Genomic DNA, 18,623 nt, shown 5'->3' with positions numbered 1-18,623 from the left:
ATCTCAGTGTGCTTGGTTAAGAGCAATTCTACTTGTGTATTCCGCTTGTCTTTAACATGGGAAAGTGGGGAAACCTCTCGGGTGAGGGAAACACTTAGTTAATAGGCAAACACGAGTGGATAGATGAGGGAAGGCTGAGTCTAGCGAGGGACTAGGCTGCCGCACGGGTTTATTCGCGTAGCGAAAAATTACCCCGTGACACTTGCTATATAACTGGAAGAGAGGCATGAAAAATAGGGATCCCATTCCGAAATTCAGGATTGTACTTCTTGATGATTACATCTTGCCATGCTCCGTTATTTTGTTCTCCTAATCTCCACAGCCAATTAAACAACATTGCTATGTTTTTGCCTTGCAATGAACTCCTAACCCTTTACTTTTTTTTTTTTTTAACATGGATGTCCGGATCAATTTGCGTTATTTCAACTAATCTTATAAATTTTAAAGTTAATAACTATATAAATTTTTAATAATTATTATATTAATAATTATATAGCTCGAACTTAAAATTACAAGAAAAACAAATTTCTTGATCTCAAATGTATCTCAAATTGTTATCATTGAGCTATCTAGTACCGCTAAGCTACCTACTAGATGCTTCTCTTCTCTTTTACTACAGCATTCCTTTTCAGCATGCATATTTTCCTTCCATCAGTGTTGACGCTCCCTCAAAAAACATATTTGAATTGACGTTATAGAATGCTTTACCTCCTTAGGCATTCGAAACACTGACATGTAATATAATGGCAACCAATTCGAAACACTGACATACCCGTCCTGTCATGCTTCGTCACCTCCCTTTCCATAAACATAATCTAGCTCGAATCCTTGATAAATTTGGTTTCTAGGTAGAAAGTCTTTTAGGATTTGCTTCCAAAGGAAGTCCTAGGTACCTAACAGGTAACCTGTCCCATCTTCTGAGAATAGAGCTAGCCATACCATATGTGTAATCATCATCTAGATTAACTCCATTCAATGAGCTCTTATGAAGATTAGCCCAGAGTCCTGATGTTTATTCAAACCATTTAAGGATGCAGTTCATATGAATTAGCATGTTGTAATAATTTAGAATGAAAACAAGAGTGTTGGAAATGAAACTAAGTTGTGCTCAGTTAAAGGATGCAGGAATTCACAGCAAGAAAATGCTCTTTGGTGTTATTGTCATCATGGGATCTGCCAAAACTTCTTTTTGTGTTGCTCTCAGCTCTTTTTCTGGACCGGTTTGGCAGGCGGCCTCTTTTGTTGTTGGGCTCAGCTGGAATGGCGTTGGCGTTGTCGTTTGACTTCTTCCAGTGTTATTTGTTTTTCTAACCAGCTTGATTATAGAGGAGAAACTTTTTAAACCTTAAAGCTCCAATACTGACCCTTTGAAGCCGAGACTTAGAGAACAAACTTGAGAGGAAAAAAAACTGCAGCGACTACTATCTGGAGTTGAATGTAGAAAGCTTTCATGTGTAATTCTTGAAATAAAATTACGAGATTTTCTAACAGTGGATGCTCGATGGAAGGATTTTTTATTCCTGTCTCCAAGTCTACACCAGAGCTTCCTAGACTTTAGCTTCCAAATAGCCTAAACATTCTTACTAATCTGCCACTGTTGAGAAAACAGATTACTAAGATCAGACATCTCTATTTCTGTAAGCTGAGTAACCTCCTTTCCCTTCAAGCTTTTGAATCTGATTCTGTACATCTAGAAGCTTTTTGTCTTGATTACCAAATACTGCATGATTCCGGATTCTGGATATTGTTGCCATGAAACTCAACTTTCTGACTAGGTTGTACCTGCCTGGAAATGTTATACAACTTTCAATCTAGAATCCTTTAAGATCATTCAAAAATTGAGGGTGAGAAGGCCAGCAATTTATGAAGCGAAAAGGCCTCTACCCCTAGTTTTGTAATGATTGCCCAAGGACTGGTTGGCAATGATCAGATAGACCTCAATAGAACCGAATCAATGAGATGAAAATTGCTGGTGTACTGCCGAAGATGCAAAAGCCCGATCTATGCGACTCTTAGATTTGCTTCTAAACCAAGTAAATCGATGCCCCTGGAGAGAGGATATTCCATAAGATCACATTCAAAAATAAGATTTCTGAAAGCCCATGAACCTTGCATTAAAGTACCCACTACTTCCTTCACTAGCACGAAGTGTTCCATTAAAATCTCCCACAAGGATCATGGGGAGGTCAAAAGTAGATTTCAGAATTTTTAAATCAAACCATAATGTCTTTCGGTCATATGTTGAATTGATGCATAAATTCCCACAACAGCACAATGGAAAGATGTTTTAACATGCACACCAAAAATAATTGCCCGTTGACCACCGTAATCTACCGATTATACTTGAAAATTCTCTTCATTTTGATCATATAAAACTTGATGTAGTTAGACTTGTAATAACAAGTGAGCAGGTATAAGTATGTTATAACTAGATGACATGAGAATTTGTCACATATAAATTATATGAATGGTCTAACAAATATATTTATGAATTAGTGGAATAAGACTAGACCTAAGAGGAGGTTTGGTTATGTTATACTAAAATAACAATTCAAAAAAATTATAACATTTGATTCAGTCATTAGATCCTGTTTAAATTTTTACAGAAGTTTTTAGGGGTTATTTTTTTTAAAAGTAAATCTAAGAATCATACTCGAAGAAGTAAGAAATCGCTACTTTGACTGTCAGATCTTTAGATTTTAAAAATCTTATCTTAAGTTCTAGTTTTGGTCGTTTTTATAATTTTAATTGTTATTTACATATTTCATTCTTTTTTTCATTGTAATTTTGAATTTTTATTTAATTTCTTAGTTGAGAAAGGATTTTTGACCTATTTAAGTCTTTATAAATTTTCTAAAGAAGAGGATGAAGGATTGTTCTTCTAGAGAAAATAAAACCTAGAACTTGGAGTTTACATTTGCAGTTTTTTTCACTCAATAAAATTCTCATGTTCTTTTTTTTATTTGTTATTGTTTGTTACTGTATTTAGCTTCCACCTGAACCAAAACTCCTAATTTTCCTTCTGAATCCAGACTAAACCGTAGGACAACCTGCTCATTCCATAAATTTTTAACAAAACTAATCTGTACATGTACACTGGTTAAGAAGAAAATATCAATAGCATGGTGGGACATCCTTTTAACACACTCGTATCAATAGCTTAAAGATGAGTCGATGGTAGTTTCAGACCAATAAGGGGTTATACAAGTGGCTAGTTATTTCATTTAGATTATCTAACACATCAAGCAATTTTTATACAATTGATGAATTGGGTTCTAAGTCCCTTTATCAATAAATTCATCGTAGTTTAGTTTAATGGTATTCTAATTTGTAATTGACCACTTGGGATATTTAGGAAAATTATGGAAATTATGTTATTAAAATAAGCTATATGTGAACTTGAAAAAAATGTAGTTTTATGACTAAGTTGTTGTTTTCAGGTTTTATTATTAATGTAAATGGTATATATATAAATAAATAGAAGATTAGACTTATTAGAAATTGATTTGTGCGTATCTTTCACAAATTAACTATTTTTTTCATAGACAATTCATTTAAATTTTTAGTAATATAATTGTACTACTAATTACCGAAGCATGAAGAAAAAAAGTTTGACTAGATCAAGGAGACAAAAAAAGCTTCTTTTTTTTAATTTAAAAAAAAAAAGAGATTAAGCACCGCTTTAATTTTAACACTTTAAAATTTGAACATGTTTGAGATCAAATGTGATTCTTGTGGTATAGGAATTAAGGTTGTACTATCCAATAAAAAAGACCCATAACATTTCTAATTAAGAAGTAATGTTATATTGAAGTGGTACATGTATAATGAGATCTTTTATATTGTTTTTAGGAGTATAAAGAAGTGGGAGCATTACCTAATGAGTAGATAATTTGTTGTTTTTTAATCATAAGGCACTAAATTCCTATTTAGCATAAACAAATTATTAATAATATATATATGTGTGTGTGTGTGGTGTGTGTGTGTGTGAGAGAGAGAGAGAGAGAGAGGTACTTACAATAAGTTCTAATTAATATTATATATAAGACGAGTCTAAAATAGGATTTAAGATATTTTGAGTAAGAGTCAGCTTTAGATGAGATATTAGTAGATTCAATTGCTTAAAAGATTTGTACTAAAATAATGAGAATTTTAATGAGTTATGCAAAAAGTGTATAAAAATGATTTATATATTCATTATGGATATATTATGAAAGACAATCAACTTTGTATTCCTCATTCTTCATTATGAGAGAAAATGATTCATGATTTGTTTGAAGAAGGATTCGGTGGTCATTTAAGGAAATATTGATGTTATCAATTAAAATGTGATATTGATAAATTTACACATAACATAAATGCTATATTTGTCAAACTATCAAAGGACATGCTAATAATACAAGTTATATATGATTTTGTCTATATATTTGTTTTCTTGGATTAACCTATACATAAAGGGGAAATGGGTTTTGTATTTATTGTAGCTAATATATTTTTAAATATTATTGACATATTTTTTCCTTCCCAACAAAGCAATGATGCTTTGAGTTATTGAATATCATTACTTTTGATTGAGATAATAAGTTCTTTAGTCATTTTAGTAAATATTTTGAGGAATTTATATTCATCTTTAAGATTCAATCGCACAACACATTTGTAAATAGATGGGCTTACGAAGTGATTAAATCAAATACTTTATCTTACTGCCATATAGCCGGAAGAGAGGCATGAAAAATAGGGATCCCATTCCGAAATTCAGGATTGTACTTCTTGATGATTACATCTTGCCATCCTCGATCCATTAGTTTGTTCTCCTAATCTCCACAGCCAATTAAACAACATTGCTATGTTTTTGCCTTGCAATGAACTCCTAACTCTTATCTCCTTACCCTTTTTTTTTTTTTTTTATTAACATGGATGTTTGAGTTAATTTATATTATTTTGATTAATTTTACAGATTTTAAAGTTAACAACCATATAAATTTTTAGTAATCATTAATTATATTAATAACTGTATAACTCGAACTTGAGATTACAATGAAATCAAATTGTTATCATTGAGCTATCTAGTGGACTGATTGACGTTATAGAATGATTTACCTCCTTAGGCATTCGAAACACTGACATGTAATATAACGGCAACCAATTCAAAACACTGACATACCCGTCCTGTCATGCTTCGTCACCTCCCTTTCCATAAACATAATCTAGCCCGAATCCTTGATAAATTTGGTTTCTAGGTAGAAAGTCTTTTAGGATTTGCTCCCAAAGGAAGTCCTAGGTACCTAACAGGTAACCTGTCCCATCTTCTGAGAATAGAGCTAGCCATACCATATGTGTAATCATCATCTAGATTAACTCCATTCAATGAGCTCTTATGAAGATTAGCCCAGAGTCCTGATGTTTATTCAAACCATTTAAGGATGCAGTTCATATGAATTAGCATGTTGTAATAATTTAGAATGAAAACAAGAGTGTTGGAAATGAAACTAAGTTGTGCTCAGTTAAAGGATGCAGGAATTCACAGCAAGAAAATGCTCGTTGGTGTTATTGTCATCATGGGATCTGCCAAAACTCCTTTTGTGTTGCTCTCAGCTCTTTTTCTGGACCGGTTTGGTAGGCAGCCTCTTTTGTTGTTGGGCTCAGCTGGAATGGCGTTGGCGTTGGCGTTTGACTTCTTCCAGTGTTATTTGTTTTTCTAACCAGCTTGATTATAGAGGAGAAACTTTTTAAACCTTAAAGCTCCAATACTGACCCTTTGAAGCCGAGACTTAGAGAACAAACTTGAGAGGAAAAAAAACTGCAGCGACTACTATCTGGAGTTGAATGTAGAAAGCTTTCATGTGTAATTCTTGAAATAAAATTACGAGATTTTCTAACAGTGGATGCTCGATGGAAGGATTTTTTATTCCTGTCTCCAAGTCTACACCAGAGCTTCCTAGACTTTAGCTTCCAAATAGCCTAAACATTCTTACTAATCTGCCACTGTTGAGAAAACAGATTACTAAGATCAGACATCTCTATTTCTGTAAGCTGAGTAACCTCCTTTCCCTTCAAGCTTTTGAATCTGATTCTGTACATCTAGAAGCTTTTTGTCTTGATTACCAAATACTGCATGATTCCGGATTCTGGATATTGTTGCCATGAAACTCAACTTTCTGACTAGGTTGTACCTGCCTGGAAATGTTATACAACTTTCAATCTAGAATCCTTTAAGATCATTCAAAAATTGAGGGTGAGAAGGCCAGCAATTTATGAAGCGAAAAGGCCTCTACCCCTAGTTTTGTAATGATTGCCCAAGGACTGGTTGGCAATGATCAGATAGACCTCAATAGAACCGAATCAATGAGATGAAAATTGCTGGTGTGCTGCCGGAGATGCAAAAGCCCGATCCATGCGACTCTTAGATTTGCTTCTAAACCAAGTAAATCGATGCCCCTGGAGAGAGGATATTCCATAAGATCACATTCAAAAATAAGATTTCTGAAAGCCCATGAACCTTGCCGATTTAAGTACCCACTGCTTCCTTCACTAGCACGAAGTGTTCCATTAAAATCTCCCACAAGGATCATGGGGAGGTCAAAAGTAGATTTCAGAATTTTTTTCAGAATTTTTAAATCAAACCATAATGTCTTTCGGTCATATGTTGAATTGATGCATAAATGCCCACAACAGCACAATGGAAAGATGTTTTAACATGCGCACCAAAAATAGTTACCTGTTGACCACTGTAATCTACCGATTATACCTGAAAATTCTCTTCATTTTGATCATATAAAACTTATGTAGTTAGACTTGTAATAATAAGTGAGTAGGTGTGGGTCTACTATAACTAAATGATATGAGAATCTGCCACTGATAAATGATATAAATGATCTAACAAATATATTTATGAATTAGTGAAATAAGACTAGACCTAAGAGGAGATCCAGTTATGTCATACTAAAATAATAATTCAGAAAGATCATAACATTTAATTCGGTCATTAGATCCCGTTTAAATTTTTATAGAAGTTTCAAGAGGTTGTTTTTTTTTAAGTAAATCTACGAGTCATGCTCGAAGAAGTATGAAATCGCTACTTTGACTGCCAGATCTTTAGATTTAAAAATCTTATCTTAAGCTCTGATTTTGGCAGTTTTTATAATTTTGATTGTTATTTACATATTTCATTTTTCTTTTTTTTGTAATTTTGAATTTTTATTTTGTTTCTTACTTAAAATAGGATTTCTAACCTATTTAAGGCTTTATAAATTTCCTAAAGAAGAGGACTGAATGATTGTTCTTCTAGAGAAAATAAACCTAGAACTTGGAGTTTACATTTGCAGTTTTTTTCACTCAATAAAATTCTCATGTTCTTTTTTTTATTTGTTATTGTTTGTTACTGTATTTAGCTTTCACCTGAACCAGAACTCCTAATTTTCCTTCTGAATCCAGACTAAACCGTAGGACAACCTGCTCATTCCATAAATTTTTAACAAAACTAATCTGTACATGTACACTGGTTAAGAAGAAAATATCAATAGCATGGTGGGACATCCTTTTAACACACTTGTATCAATAGCTTGGAGATGAGTCGATGGTAGTTTCAGACCAATCAAGTGGCTAGTTATTCCATTTAGATTATCTAACACATCGAACAATTTTCATACAATTGTTGAATTGGGTTCTAAGTCCCTTTATCAATAAATTCGTGGTAGTTTAGTTTAATGTTATTCTAATTTGTAATTGACCACTTGGAATATTTAGAAAAATTATAGACATTATGTTATAAAAATAAGCTATATGTGAACTTGAAAAAATTATAGTTTTATGACTAACAAGTTGTTGTTTTCAGGTTTTATTATTAATATAAATGGTATATATGTAAATAAATAGAAGATTAGACTTATTAGAGATTGGTTTGTGCGTATCTTTCACAATTAACTATTTTCTTTCATAGACAATTATATAAATTTTTAGTAATATAATTGTACTTACTAATTAGTAACAAAGAAAACAAAGTTTGACTAGATTAAGGAGATAAAAAAAAGCTTTTTTTTTTTAATTTAAAAAAAAAGGTTAAGCACCGTTTTAATTTTAGCACTTTAAAATTTGGACCACATATTTAAGATAAAATGTGATTCTTGTGGTATAGGAATTAAAGCTGAACTATCCAATAAAAAGACCCATAACATTCCTAATTGAGAAGTTAAGTGATGTTATATTGGAGTGGTATATGTGTAATGAGATCTTTTATGTTGTTTTCAGGAGTATAAAGAAGTGGAAGCATTACCTGATGAGAAAATAATTTGTTGTTTTCTAATCATAAAGTACTAAATTTCTATTTAGTATAAACAAATTATTAATAATATATATATCTGTGTGTGTGAGAGAGAGAAAAAGAGAGATGTACTTACAATAAGTTCTAATTAAAATTATGTATAAAACGAGTCTAAAATAGGGTTTAAGATGTTTTGATTAAGAGGAAGCTTTAAATGAGATATTAGTAGATTTAATCGCTTAAAAGATTTGTATGAAAATAATGAGGATTTTAATGAGTTATGCAAAAGGTGTATAAAAATGATTTATATATTCTTTATGGATAAATTATGAACGACAATCAACTTTGTATTCCTCATTCTTCATTATGAGAGAAAGTGATTCATGATTTGTTTGAAGAAGGATTAGGTGGTCATTTAAAACAAAAGAAAATATTGATGTTATCAGTTCAAATGTGATATTGATAAATTTACACATAAATGCTATATTTGTCAAACTATCAAAGGACATGCTAATAATACAAGTTATATATGATTTTGTCTATATATTTGTTTTCTTGGATTAACCTATACATAAAGGGGAAATGGGTTTTGTATTTATTGTAGCTAATATATTTTTAAATATTATTGACATATTTTTTCCTTCCCAACAAAGCAATGATGCTTTGAGTTATTGAATATCATTACTTTTGATTGAGATAATAAGTTCTTTAGTCATTTTAGTAAATATTTTGAGGAATTTATATTCATCATTCAAATTCAATCGCACAACACATTTGTAAATTCAAATTCAAATACTTTATCTTACTTGGGATATGAATTTTTATTTTATCAAATTAAACAAACAAATATATAATAAATATATTTAGATAAGACTTGATAGTTGTACTGAAAACATTCATTAGCCTTTTGCTATGAAAAAAAAAAGTAGTATTATTTGTTTAAGAGACACTGAGACTACGGTACCGTTGGGTGTGGGCGCTTTCTAGAAATGGCTGGAAGAGAGACAAAATACCCACTGGAAGATTTGTGCATCATGACAAAACCACTCTATATCTTAAGCATGAACCATTCGGTGTTTCTCTATCTCTATTCATGGATATCATTGAAAATATTGGAGAATACCAAAATTACTGGGAAACTAACTGGTTTTGGAACGAAGAGCTTGATTATAGGTACCCCCTCATATATATTCTTTTGGTGCCCAAATTTTTATATTACTATATAATTTATGCTGCTTAACCATGTCCAAAGCTTTTACGTGTAAAAGTGCTTTAATTTCGAGACAGTTGGGCAACGAATCAGCAATCTAATCTCGGGTGCAATGCTCCAAGTTTGCCGGAGGGAACTGGTTCACCGATAAGAGCTAAAAATATTGATTCGAAGAGGAAAAAGAGGAAGGAGCTCAATGACAAGCTCTTGGCACTTAGAGGAACAGTCCCCAAAATCAGCTCTTGGCACTTAGAGGAACAGTCCCCAAATTCAGCAAGGTAACCCATAGTTTTATTTTTTTTTCTTTTGTTTTTTGTTACAGGCAGTCTCGAACTTGATATCTTTTCATGGAAGGAAGAAATGAATGCTGGTTGAGTGATATGCTTATCGGCAACCACTAACAAATTAATACATGCGATACACAGATAATTCTAAATTTAATGCTACATTAATTAATAATGCTAATGTTTGTAATTTGTTTTGTTTTGGATTTGATTTTTTTTTTCATTCTTTTTATTGACCAAATTTAGTTGGACAAGGCTTCCATAATCAAAGATGCTATTGAGTACATCCAAGACTTGCAAGAACAAGAGAGGATTCTCCAAGCGGAGATAAGGGAGCATGAATCCAAAAGATTGATGAAACATCCTGATTCTGGCATTGAGCAAGAGCTACCAGACTTGTTAAGATCCAAGAGAACAAGATATGACCAAATTTATCATCACAGTTTGGGCAGAAGTACTTGTCCTGTTCAAGTTCATGAAGTGAGTTCGTCTCTGCTGTACGTAAAACATGCCAGTACTGTGTATCTCGAATGATTAATATGTTACTTATGATGAGTCTGGTGATGTTTTTCAGCTTGCTATTACCTCTATGGGAGAGAAGACATTGTTAGTTAGCTTCGAATGTAATAAAACGACAGACGCAATGAGTAGGATCTATGAGGTTTTCGAATCTTTGAAGCTAAAAATTATCACAGCAAATGCCACAGCTCTCTCAGGGATGATAAAGACGACAGTCGTGATAGAGGTCAGGCTCCCTTCTCTTTCCTTGACCTCTCCAAGTCACACAAATGCAAAACCAAAAATTAATATGAATTAGTTGTACTAATATAAAAGTGCATGCGATCTTTAGGGCAACAATTCAAGTTCTCAGTTGAAAAACCTTTTTACAATAACCGACAAAACTGTCTGTGTGTGTGTAAAAAAAGAAAAAGAGCTATATTTTAGAAAGTAGAAGGGGTTCAGATGATTTATTAAAAGAAAATATTGATGGAATTCGTTCCATAAAAGAATTTCAATCTTAGCATCACAAGAAATTTGGTCGGGAAAGTTGACAGCAGCTCGTGTCTTGCAGGTCGATGAAGAAGAGAAAGAGCATCTGAAGATAAAAATTGAAAGAGCTGTTTCAGCTCTCAGATCCCCACATGCAGTCCAATGATGGGAAATTGAAGCACAATTTCTCTATTTCCATCATGGCTTTAGGAGATCAAATCCAAATAAATTGTAACCATATTAAGAAATTTTCCATATTCCTCTTCTGGGACACCATATATCATAGATGTAAAAGCAACCTGTAGTGCAATTAATGTTTAATTTTTCCCTGTATGCCACAGTAAAATGAACGAGAGCGTGTCTCAAACTCCTTGTTATTAAATATGATCTGCAATATTTTTTTCAAAAGCTTTTTCAGCGCTGTATCTTCATTTTTATTTCTGTATTTTAAAAGTCTGCAATATTTTTTTCAAAAGCTTTTTCAGTGCTGTATCTTCATTTTTATTTTTGTATTTTAAAAGTTTTAAAAAAAATTAATTTTTAATTTATTTTAAATTAAAATATTTTTAATGTTTTTAAATCATTTTAATATGTTAATATCAAAAATAATTTTTAAAAAATAAAAAAAATATCATTTTAATATATTTTAACATAAAAAATTCTTTAAAAAGTCAAATATCATTTTAATATATTTTAACATAAAAAATTCTTTAAAAAGTAACCATGATTGTATTTTCAAGCACCAACTTTCATATATAAAGATTAAATTCATATTTTTTTGCTAAGTCAAAATGGACTATCTATAAACAGTAAATTTATATAAAAAAAATTATCCCAAAGGTGATTTAAACCTAATTACCTTTATCTATTGGTATAATATTGCAACAACTTTTGTCCGTGGACTCCAGGGGAACCTGTATTCTTCAAGGGAAGCAAATTAAACATTTACCAAAAGAAATTGTAATTAAATTGATATTTTGAAAATATCACCCTCCCTCTTAATTTGTTTCTGTATGTTTGATTTCAGTAAGGCATTTCAATAATAACTCGAAGTAACTTTATTTATAGTAACTTTATTATATCATTTCCCGCAATATGTAAGAAGTATCAAGATGTTATTAATATATTTTTTAGAAGAAGAAAAAAATAAATTATATATATATATAGTCAGTATCTGTTGATTTTATGAATACAAATTCATCAAATTTATATATTGTCACTACTTGTTATTTATGAGTATAGAGCCTTATAAGATACTACAAGTGTCTCTTGAGAATCAAAAAATCACATATATATATATATAATTTAATTTAATTTTTTAATATTGACTTTAAATGTCTAATATAGGAGTGTTAAATTTTATAAAATGATTTAATATTTATCAAATAAACGTATTTTTTATTTTATTAATACACTGGTTGTACCATTTTAAGGTTTTTATATTTTCATAAGAATTATAATTTATTGTTATTTTAAGAGTTGTTAGTTTTTTTAGCCAACAATTAATATGCTTGAACCTATTAATTAACCAGCTACCCCATGCACATAACCCCCTACATGTGGGTGATTTTTAGTATGTTCTTATATATTTATGTTATTTCCAAATTATTATAAATAAAAAATGTAAGAGATTTAATGATGACTAATGTTTTTCTATAATAAAACTCTGCGTCATTAAAGAGTTGGAATAGTGTTACAAACAGTATTTTATAAAAAAATAATTTTTTTACTGAAAAATAATTTTTTATATATATTTTTTGTACTGATATTAAAAATAAATTTTAAAAAATAAAAATAATATTATTTTAGTATATTTTAAAAATAATCATTATAAAATATCAATCTTTCAAACCTGTTTCATCAGCATTTCTATGTGATATTAATAATAATTTTATAATATCATGTATTCGACAGAAGTAATTATTATTTGGAGTGGGAGCAGCCGCTGGCCCGCTACATGCTCGAGAGTCGAGTCAATTCAATTTTACAAGACACCCACCACAATCAATGATCATCCAACACGTGTAAAATAAAATGTCTCTATATTTACTTTTTAAAACAACCGATTTGAGTCTTGTAAATATTAATACTAGTGTGATTAAATATTTATATGATTATTAATTTTAAAATATATAAAATTAATTTAAGTATATCAAAAGTGGTTTAAATATTCATGTTAATAAAAAATATATATATCAAAAAAGAAAAAGAAAAAAAGGGAATATCACTCTCTTCCTTTCCCATGGTGAAGTCCTCTGGCCACAAATTTCCAACAAGTGGAAGCAAGTATGAACAGTGTATCGAAGTCACGCCGTATAAATTTAAAAAACCAATCTCACATCTTTCTGATAAATTATGTTTTTGACACATAATCTTTGCTTGTATTATTCAATTATTTTATAACATCTCTTATAATGTTTTACTCATCATTTATAAATAAATTAAAACAATTGGGAAAAAAGGTGTCCATGATGAACCATTTGACCCGCTAGGTTAATCTATTTTTATTTTTTAAAAATATATTTTTTTCTAATTAGAAATTTTTTTTATATTTTTTCAGTTAATTATTAATTTATTTTAAAATTTATTAAATAAATACTAGAATAATATTTTATTTTTCAATGTAAAATTTAAATTTTTTTAACATATATATTCTATATTAAAAAAAATTAATGTAGGATTTAAAACTGTTTAATATATATATATTATGTTTACAAGAAAAAAATTATGTATTTTCAATGCAAAATAAAAAAATCTTTTTATTTTAAATATTTCAATTTAAAATAATAAAATAATATCTTTTTAATATAAAATAAAAAAACATTTTAAACTTTATTATTTAGATGATTATATCTTAATTTCTAATGGTACATTTATTTTAAAAAAATTATTTTTTAACACATTTATTTTCTAAGGCGCAAAAATATTTGTTTCAATCCCTCAAGTTTTACTTGATATTTTAAAAAAAAAGTTCTGAATTTTTTCACAAATTTAATTTCTAGGAGCACAAAAATGTTCAGTTAGATCCCTCGAGTCTTACCGATATCTCAACAGAAGATAATCAAGTTGTAGGTGGCTTTGTTATAAATTTGGGGTCACTCTATTTGAAACTTGTCGCATTAAGGACATAATTTGTCACTGTCTTTTCGAAAACCAGTGCAGACCTTTACATGACATTGGCCAGACCGAAAATTGAACACGAATTTATTTCAATGACCAATGATAGTGAAGTCCTCTACAGTTTTTTATTTCAAACTTGTGTCATTAGGGACATAATAATATCATACAATTTCACATTATGTGACATTAAATAATAATATCGAACAACTAAATTAAATTAAAAAATATATTTTATATTATTAATTTTACTGTAAAAATCAATTATAAATGTCTAGATATATTAAAAAGTAGTTGTAAATACATATGGAGGGAGAGAAAAATCTCATGAAGGCCCATAAAAAAAAAGATAATGACTGGACAAATATGTTATCATCTCCTCTCATTGCCTCCTACTTTGTTCTTATATTATGCTTCTATTACAACTCTTTGTGCACCAATTTGTTCTTCGAACAACTCCTTAATGAGTAATGATAAAAATGTTAGGTAGAATTATTGTGATGAACTCACGAGATAATACTTTAAAACCATCAATAACATTATTGGTCATTTCAAAAACCTTCTACAATCTTTTGAAAACCTTCTAATTCAATGATGAATTTTCATCCGTTGGAATTTCCATCAATCAATCAAAATTCATGAAATCTAACCCAAACTCTCTATAATTCTTTGACTATTTTATATCCTTATCAACATTCATGTACAAATATTGAAAAAACAATATACTAAGAATATAAATATACAATTTAGGAAATTCCTTATAAAGAGTGGTAGAGTGAAAAACACCTATTTGGTTTTAAACTCATGCATAAATCCTCAATTATTAAGTTGAACATGTGGCCTCTCCTGTATAACCAAGTCTATAATATTATTTACTATCCAATTCTCAATTTATTATGAAATTTAACTTTGCAAACAACCATTTTATTTATAGACATAACATGATTAAACAAAATATCTCATTACTTTAAAATAATTATTTGTTTTTCTCATTTCTCATAATACAATTCAATCTAATTTACTTATAATTTAATTATCATTTGCAATTCAATTTGTATTAAAAAATTCATTTCAACTTCTCATTCAATCCATATTCTTGGCTTGATTAACTTGAAAAACTTCTTATAATTCACATATACTTATAAATTAATATATTTAGATTTTGTTCTTGTAACTTCTGTCATTAAAGTCTTACATGAAGAACAATCCTAGACAAAGTAAAAGTTCACTAATTCTAGCTGATTTAATCTAATCACTCAAGAACAATATTTAATATTTTAATCATAACTTAAGTTATAGAATTCATTTTTAGATGTGTCTTGTCTCTTCTAAAAAATAAGATTTCATGAATAAAAACAAGATTTAATAATTTAATCATAACTTAACCTATTAATTAATTACCATTTTAAATACTAAATAACTCTTTATTTATATATTTTAGATTTTAAGATATTAGAATAAGTAATTGTTATTCTTTTTAAATTCAAAATCCTAGGTGACTATTTGATCGGTCCAATATGATTTTATTTATAAAATTCTTAATTTATTTAAGAGCAAACTATCTAGCCACTTGTTGGAAACATGGGCCAAACCTTTTTTTAATTATTATTAAATAAGTTACGTGCAAAACATTGCATGCTTAGCCGTAAAACATTTCATGAATCATTTCCACGTAATACACACACACACACATACATACATACATACATACATACATACATACATACATACATACATACATACATACATACATACATACATACATACATACATACATACATACATATACATATCTAATTAATTAATTAATTATATATATATATATATGTATATATGTATATGTATATATACATATTACACGTGTCAGTTGTCAGTCTTTCTGTTTGTCATTTTCAAGAACAATAATCTGCAGTCAACAAGGCGTGAGCTTAGCATAGTACATAATTTAATGCTATGTGCCCTGTCCTGTCTCCTAAGCGAAAAATTTCATCCAAGAGATGTTCGGTCCCCTTCAAACATAACGAGCGTGATTGATTTTTCGTTTTATTTTTTTTTTACGATTTTTTTAAATTATTTTTTTATTATTTTGATATATTGATATTAAAAATAAATTTTAAAAAATAAAAATAATATTATTTTAATATATTTTTTAATAATAAATGATTTTAAAAACTAATAAAACTACCAATACATCAAAGTATCAAACCACGGCATCATCATCAGGGGTGATTTTCATCAAATTATGTAAATTTAGTTTCTCATGTGTTGATGTTGACTGAAGAGAGTGACATATTTGATGCTTAATTGCCAGAGGTTCCAAAATCACTAATTTATAATTTGCCACGTGCCCGAGGCACCAGGCGCACCAGTATTGGCTAGTTTTTGCTTTAATTATTAGGACCAGGAGGTGGAAAGATGACAGATGACGTGGAAATACATTAGTCTATTGTGTATTTTTCTTTTTTTCTTTAATGATTAAAATAAATTTCGATAACTATAAAAAAAATTATAAATAGGTAAATGATATAGTATAACTATACAAATCTTACTTGTATACCCTCTTTTGTGCACTCGATCCTTTTCGGTGATGACTAGAATAATTAATCTGTGCTCAATTTTAGCTTAGTATTAAATTTTTTAAGACACGAAAAATGAAAAATAGTGTATGTATTATTAATTTATTTTTTATTTTTAAGAAAATTTTAATTACTGACTTGAAATTTAATGTATATGAATTAAATATTTTTTATAAACTTTTTTTTGAATTATGATATTTTTGATTAATTATTTATATTAATTCTAGCAAACTTGTTAAACCAATCACTCTTGTAAAAAAAAAAAAAAAAGCCAACACATTGATTTCAAAAGTTTATAACTAAAAGAGATGTTTACACAACTAGGAAAACAATGATCTTAATGTGTTCACTTAATGAGATCGTGCTCATGAATTTTTTATGCAAATCCATTTATATGCCACCTTTTGAACTTAGCTTGCGAGTATTGAGTATTTCCTAACAAATCCTAAAAAAATGTGGCTCGAATACTTTATTTTCAAGCGAATTAAAAAATTTAATTCAATTTTTTTCAAATTAATTTGTCAAATTATATAATAATAAAGATTGAAAATAAGAAGGAAAGGCCTATTATATGAATAGTCTTTATTGAAAATAAGAAGGAAAGGCCTATTATATGAATAGTGGAAAGAGGAGAGAAGAAAAGGACAAAACAACCCAACAAAAAAAAAAGAAAAAGAAAAGCACCTCTCAAAAGTATAATTGGTCAGATTTTAATTTTTTTTAGAAGCCATTAATTTGAATTTTATAAATTTAAAAGTTATTAAAAATTTACATAATTATTAATTTTTAAATTTTTAAAATTAATTATGATATAAGCAAATTGATTTTAATAATAAAAAAGAAGAAAGAGAGAGAAACTCAACTGAAAAGGAAGGGCCTCACTAAGGAGGAGAGAGAAAGGAATGAAGAAGAAAAATATAAGGAGAAGCCCAACAGCATAGGAAGGGTCCAAATGGAGAGGAACAAAAGAAAAGAAAAGAGAAGGAAAAAAAAATAAATCCAACCAAATAAGCTTAACTGGACAGAGAAGAGGAGCCTCCCTAGACAACCTCAACCAAACAAGCCCAACGGGCCAGTAAAGTAAAAAAAGAGAAAGAAGGAGAAAAAACATAGACAAGTCCAACCAGACAGCAAAGGACAAAATCCATGTGATCTCTCATGGTATATAAATACTCCAACCACCGGCGGGCATGAAAAAAACTAAACAACGAATCATAGCACACGTACAATCTCCTAAACAAAACACTCTCCTCCTGTATTTCTCTCCTCTTTCTTTACATTATATTTCTCTCGTAATTTGCAAACTTAATCATCAAAATCCTCTGTTCTACAAAAAAAAATTAAAAAAAATTGTTTTGTAAGGGTGTAAAAAAGCTGCGGAATATATGAAAAACCCAGAGAAGAACGGAACCTGGGTTTAGTGTCCAAGGATGAGGACAGAGCTTGAGATTGAAAAATGGATGTAAATGAAAAATCAAATAAGATAAAAATAAAAATCATAATCCACAGACGTAACAGAAAGGAATTGAAAAATAAATAAATAAATAAAAACCTCAAGCATACCTATAGCTAAATTGCCTTTTGCGCCTTCCCCTCTGGCTTACCGTGCTATGGTTCTTTCTCTCTGGTTTTTTCCTACTGGTATATTCATCGAAATTGTTTCTTTTACCCTTCTATTGCCCTCGGGCTTCTGCACTCCCGTCATGCTTTATATTACTCGGTTGCAATTTCACGTTCAGCGATAGGCATAACTGCCTTTCCAATTGAGGACAGCCTTTATGTGAATTTCTGCCTCCATTTAACATAAAAAAAAAAAAATCATTTTGCATGTTTTTTCAGCATTATAAAAACTATGTTTTTGGAATTTGTTGAAAACAAAAAATATGTTTTTGTTCCATGTATTTTTAGACTTCACGACAAGTTTACTTGTCCTAAATAAATTGGCTGTTGGGTTTGAAAAAAATAAAAAACTCATTTTTTAAAAAAATAATTATGATAAAAATAATAATAGTAACAATAAAAATAATAAAAAATAAAAAATAATAACAAATTCTCCATTTACAAGAATGACACGACCAAAAGATTGATGTCTTCTCCCAAGTGCAGGAGTGTCGAAGTAATAAATAACCCGGTAAGACCGGGGTCGAACCACAGGGAGGTTAATTGTACAAATTATAAATAACAAT

The 18,623-nt window shown here is 29.5% G+C and overlaps 1 protein-coding gene across 1 annotated transcript in view; it reads left to right on the top strand.

The window, feature by feature from the left end:
* Positions 1-11,107, top strand: part of LOC105122768 (transcription factor bHLH35-like) — a 20,959-nt gene extending 9,852 nt beyond the window's left edge. Inside the window, exons 3-5 of the mRNA XM_011022055.1 lie at positions 10,001-10,234; positions 10,329-10,499; positions 10,827-11,107. Coding sequence (XP_011020357.1) covers positions 10,001-10,234; positions 10,329-10,499; positions 10,827-10,910 — 489 coding nt within the window. The 3' untranslated portion in view covers positions 10,911-11,107. The remainder of the gene's footprint in view (positions 1-10,000; positions 10,235-10,328; positions 10,500-10,826) is intronic.
* Positions 11,108-18,623: the final 7,516 nt, after the last annotated feature.

The sequence above is a fragment of the Populus euphratica genome, unplaced genomic scaffold (genome assembly GCF_000495115.2).
Source record: "Populus euphratica unplaced genomic scaffold, PopEup_1.0 scaffold20.1, whole genome shotgun sequence".
In the NCBI taxonomy this organism is placed as follows: domain Eukaryota; kingdom Viridiplantae; phylum Streptophyta; class Magnoliopsida; order Malpighiales; family Salicaceae; genus Populus; species Populus euphratica.
Note: the sequence above shows the minus strand (reverse complement) of the source record. Positions and strands in the feature narration are given on the sequence as shown.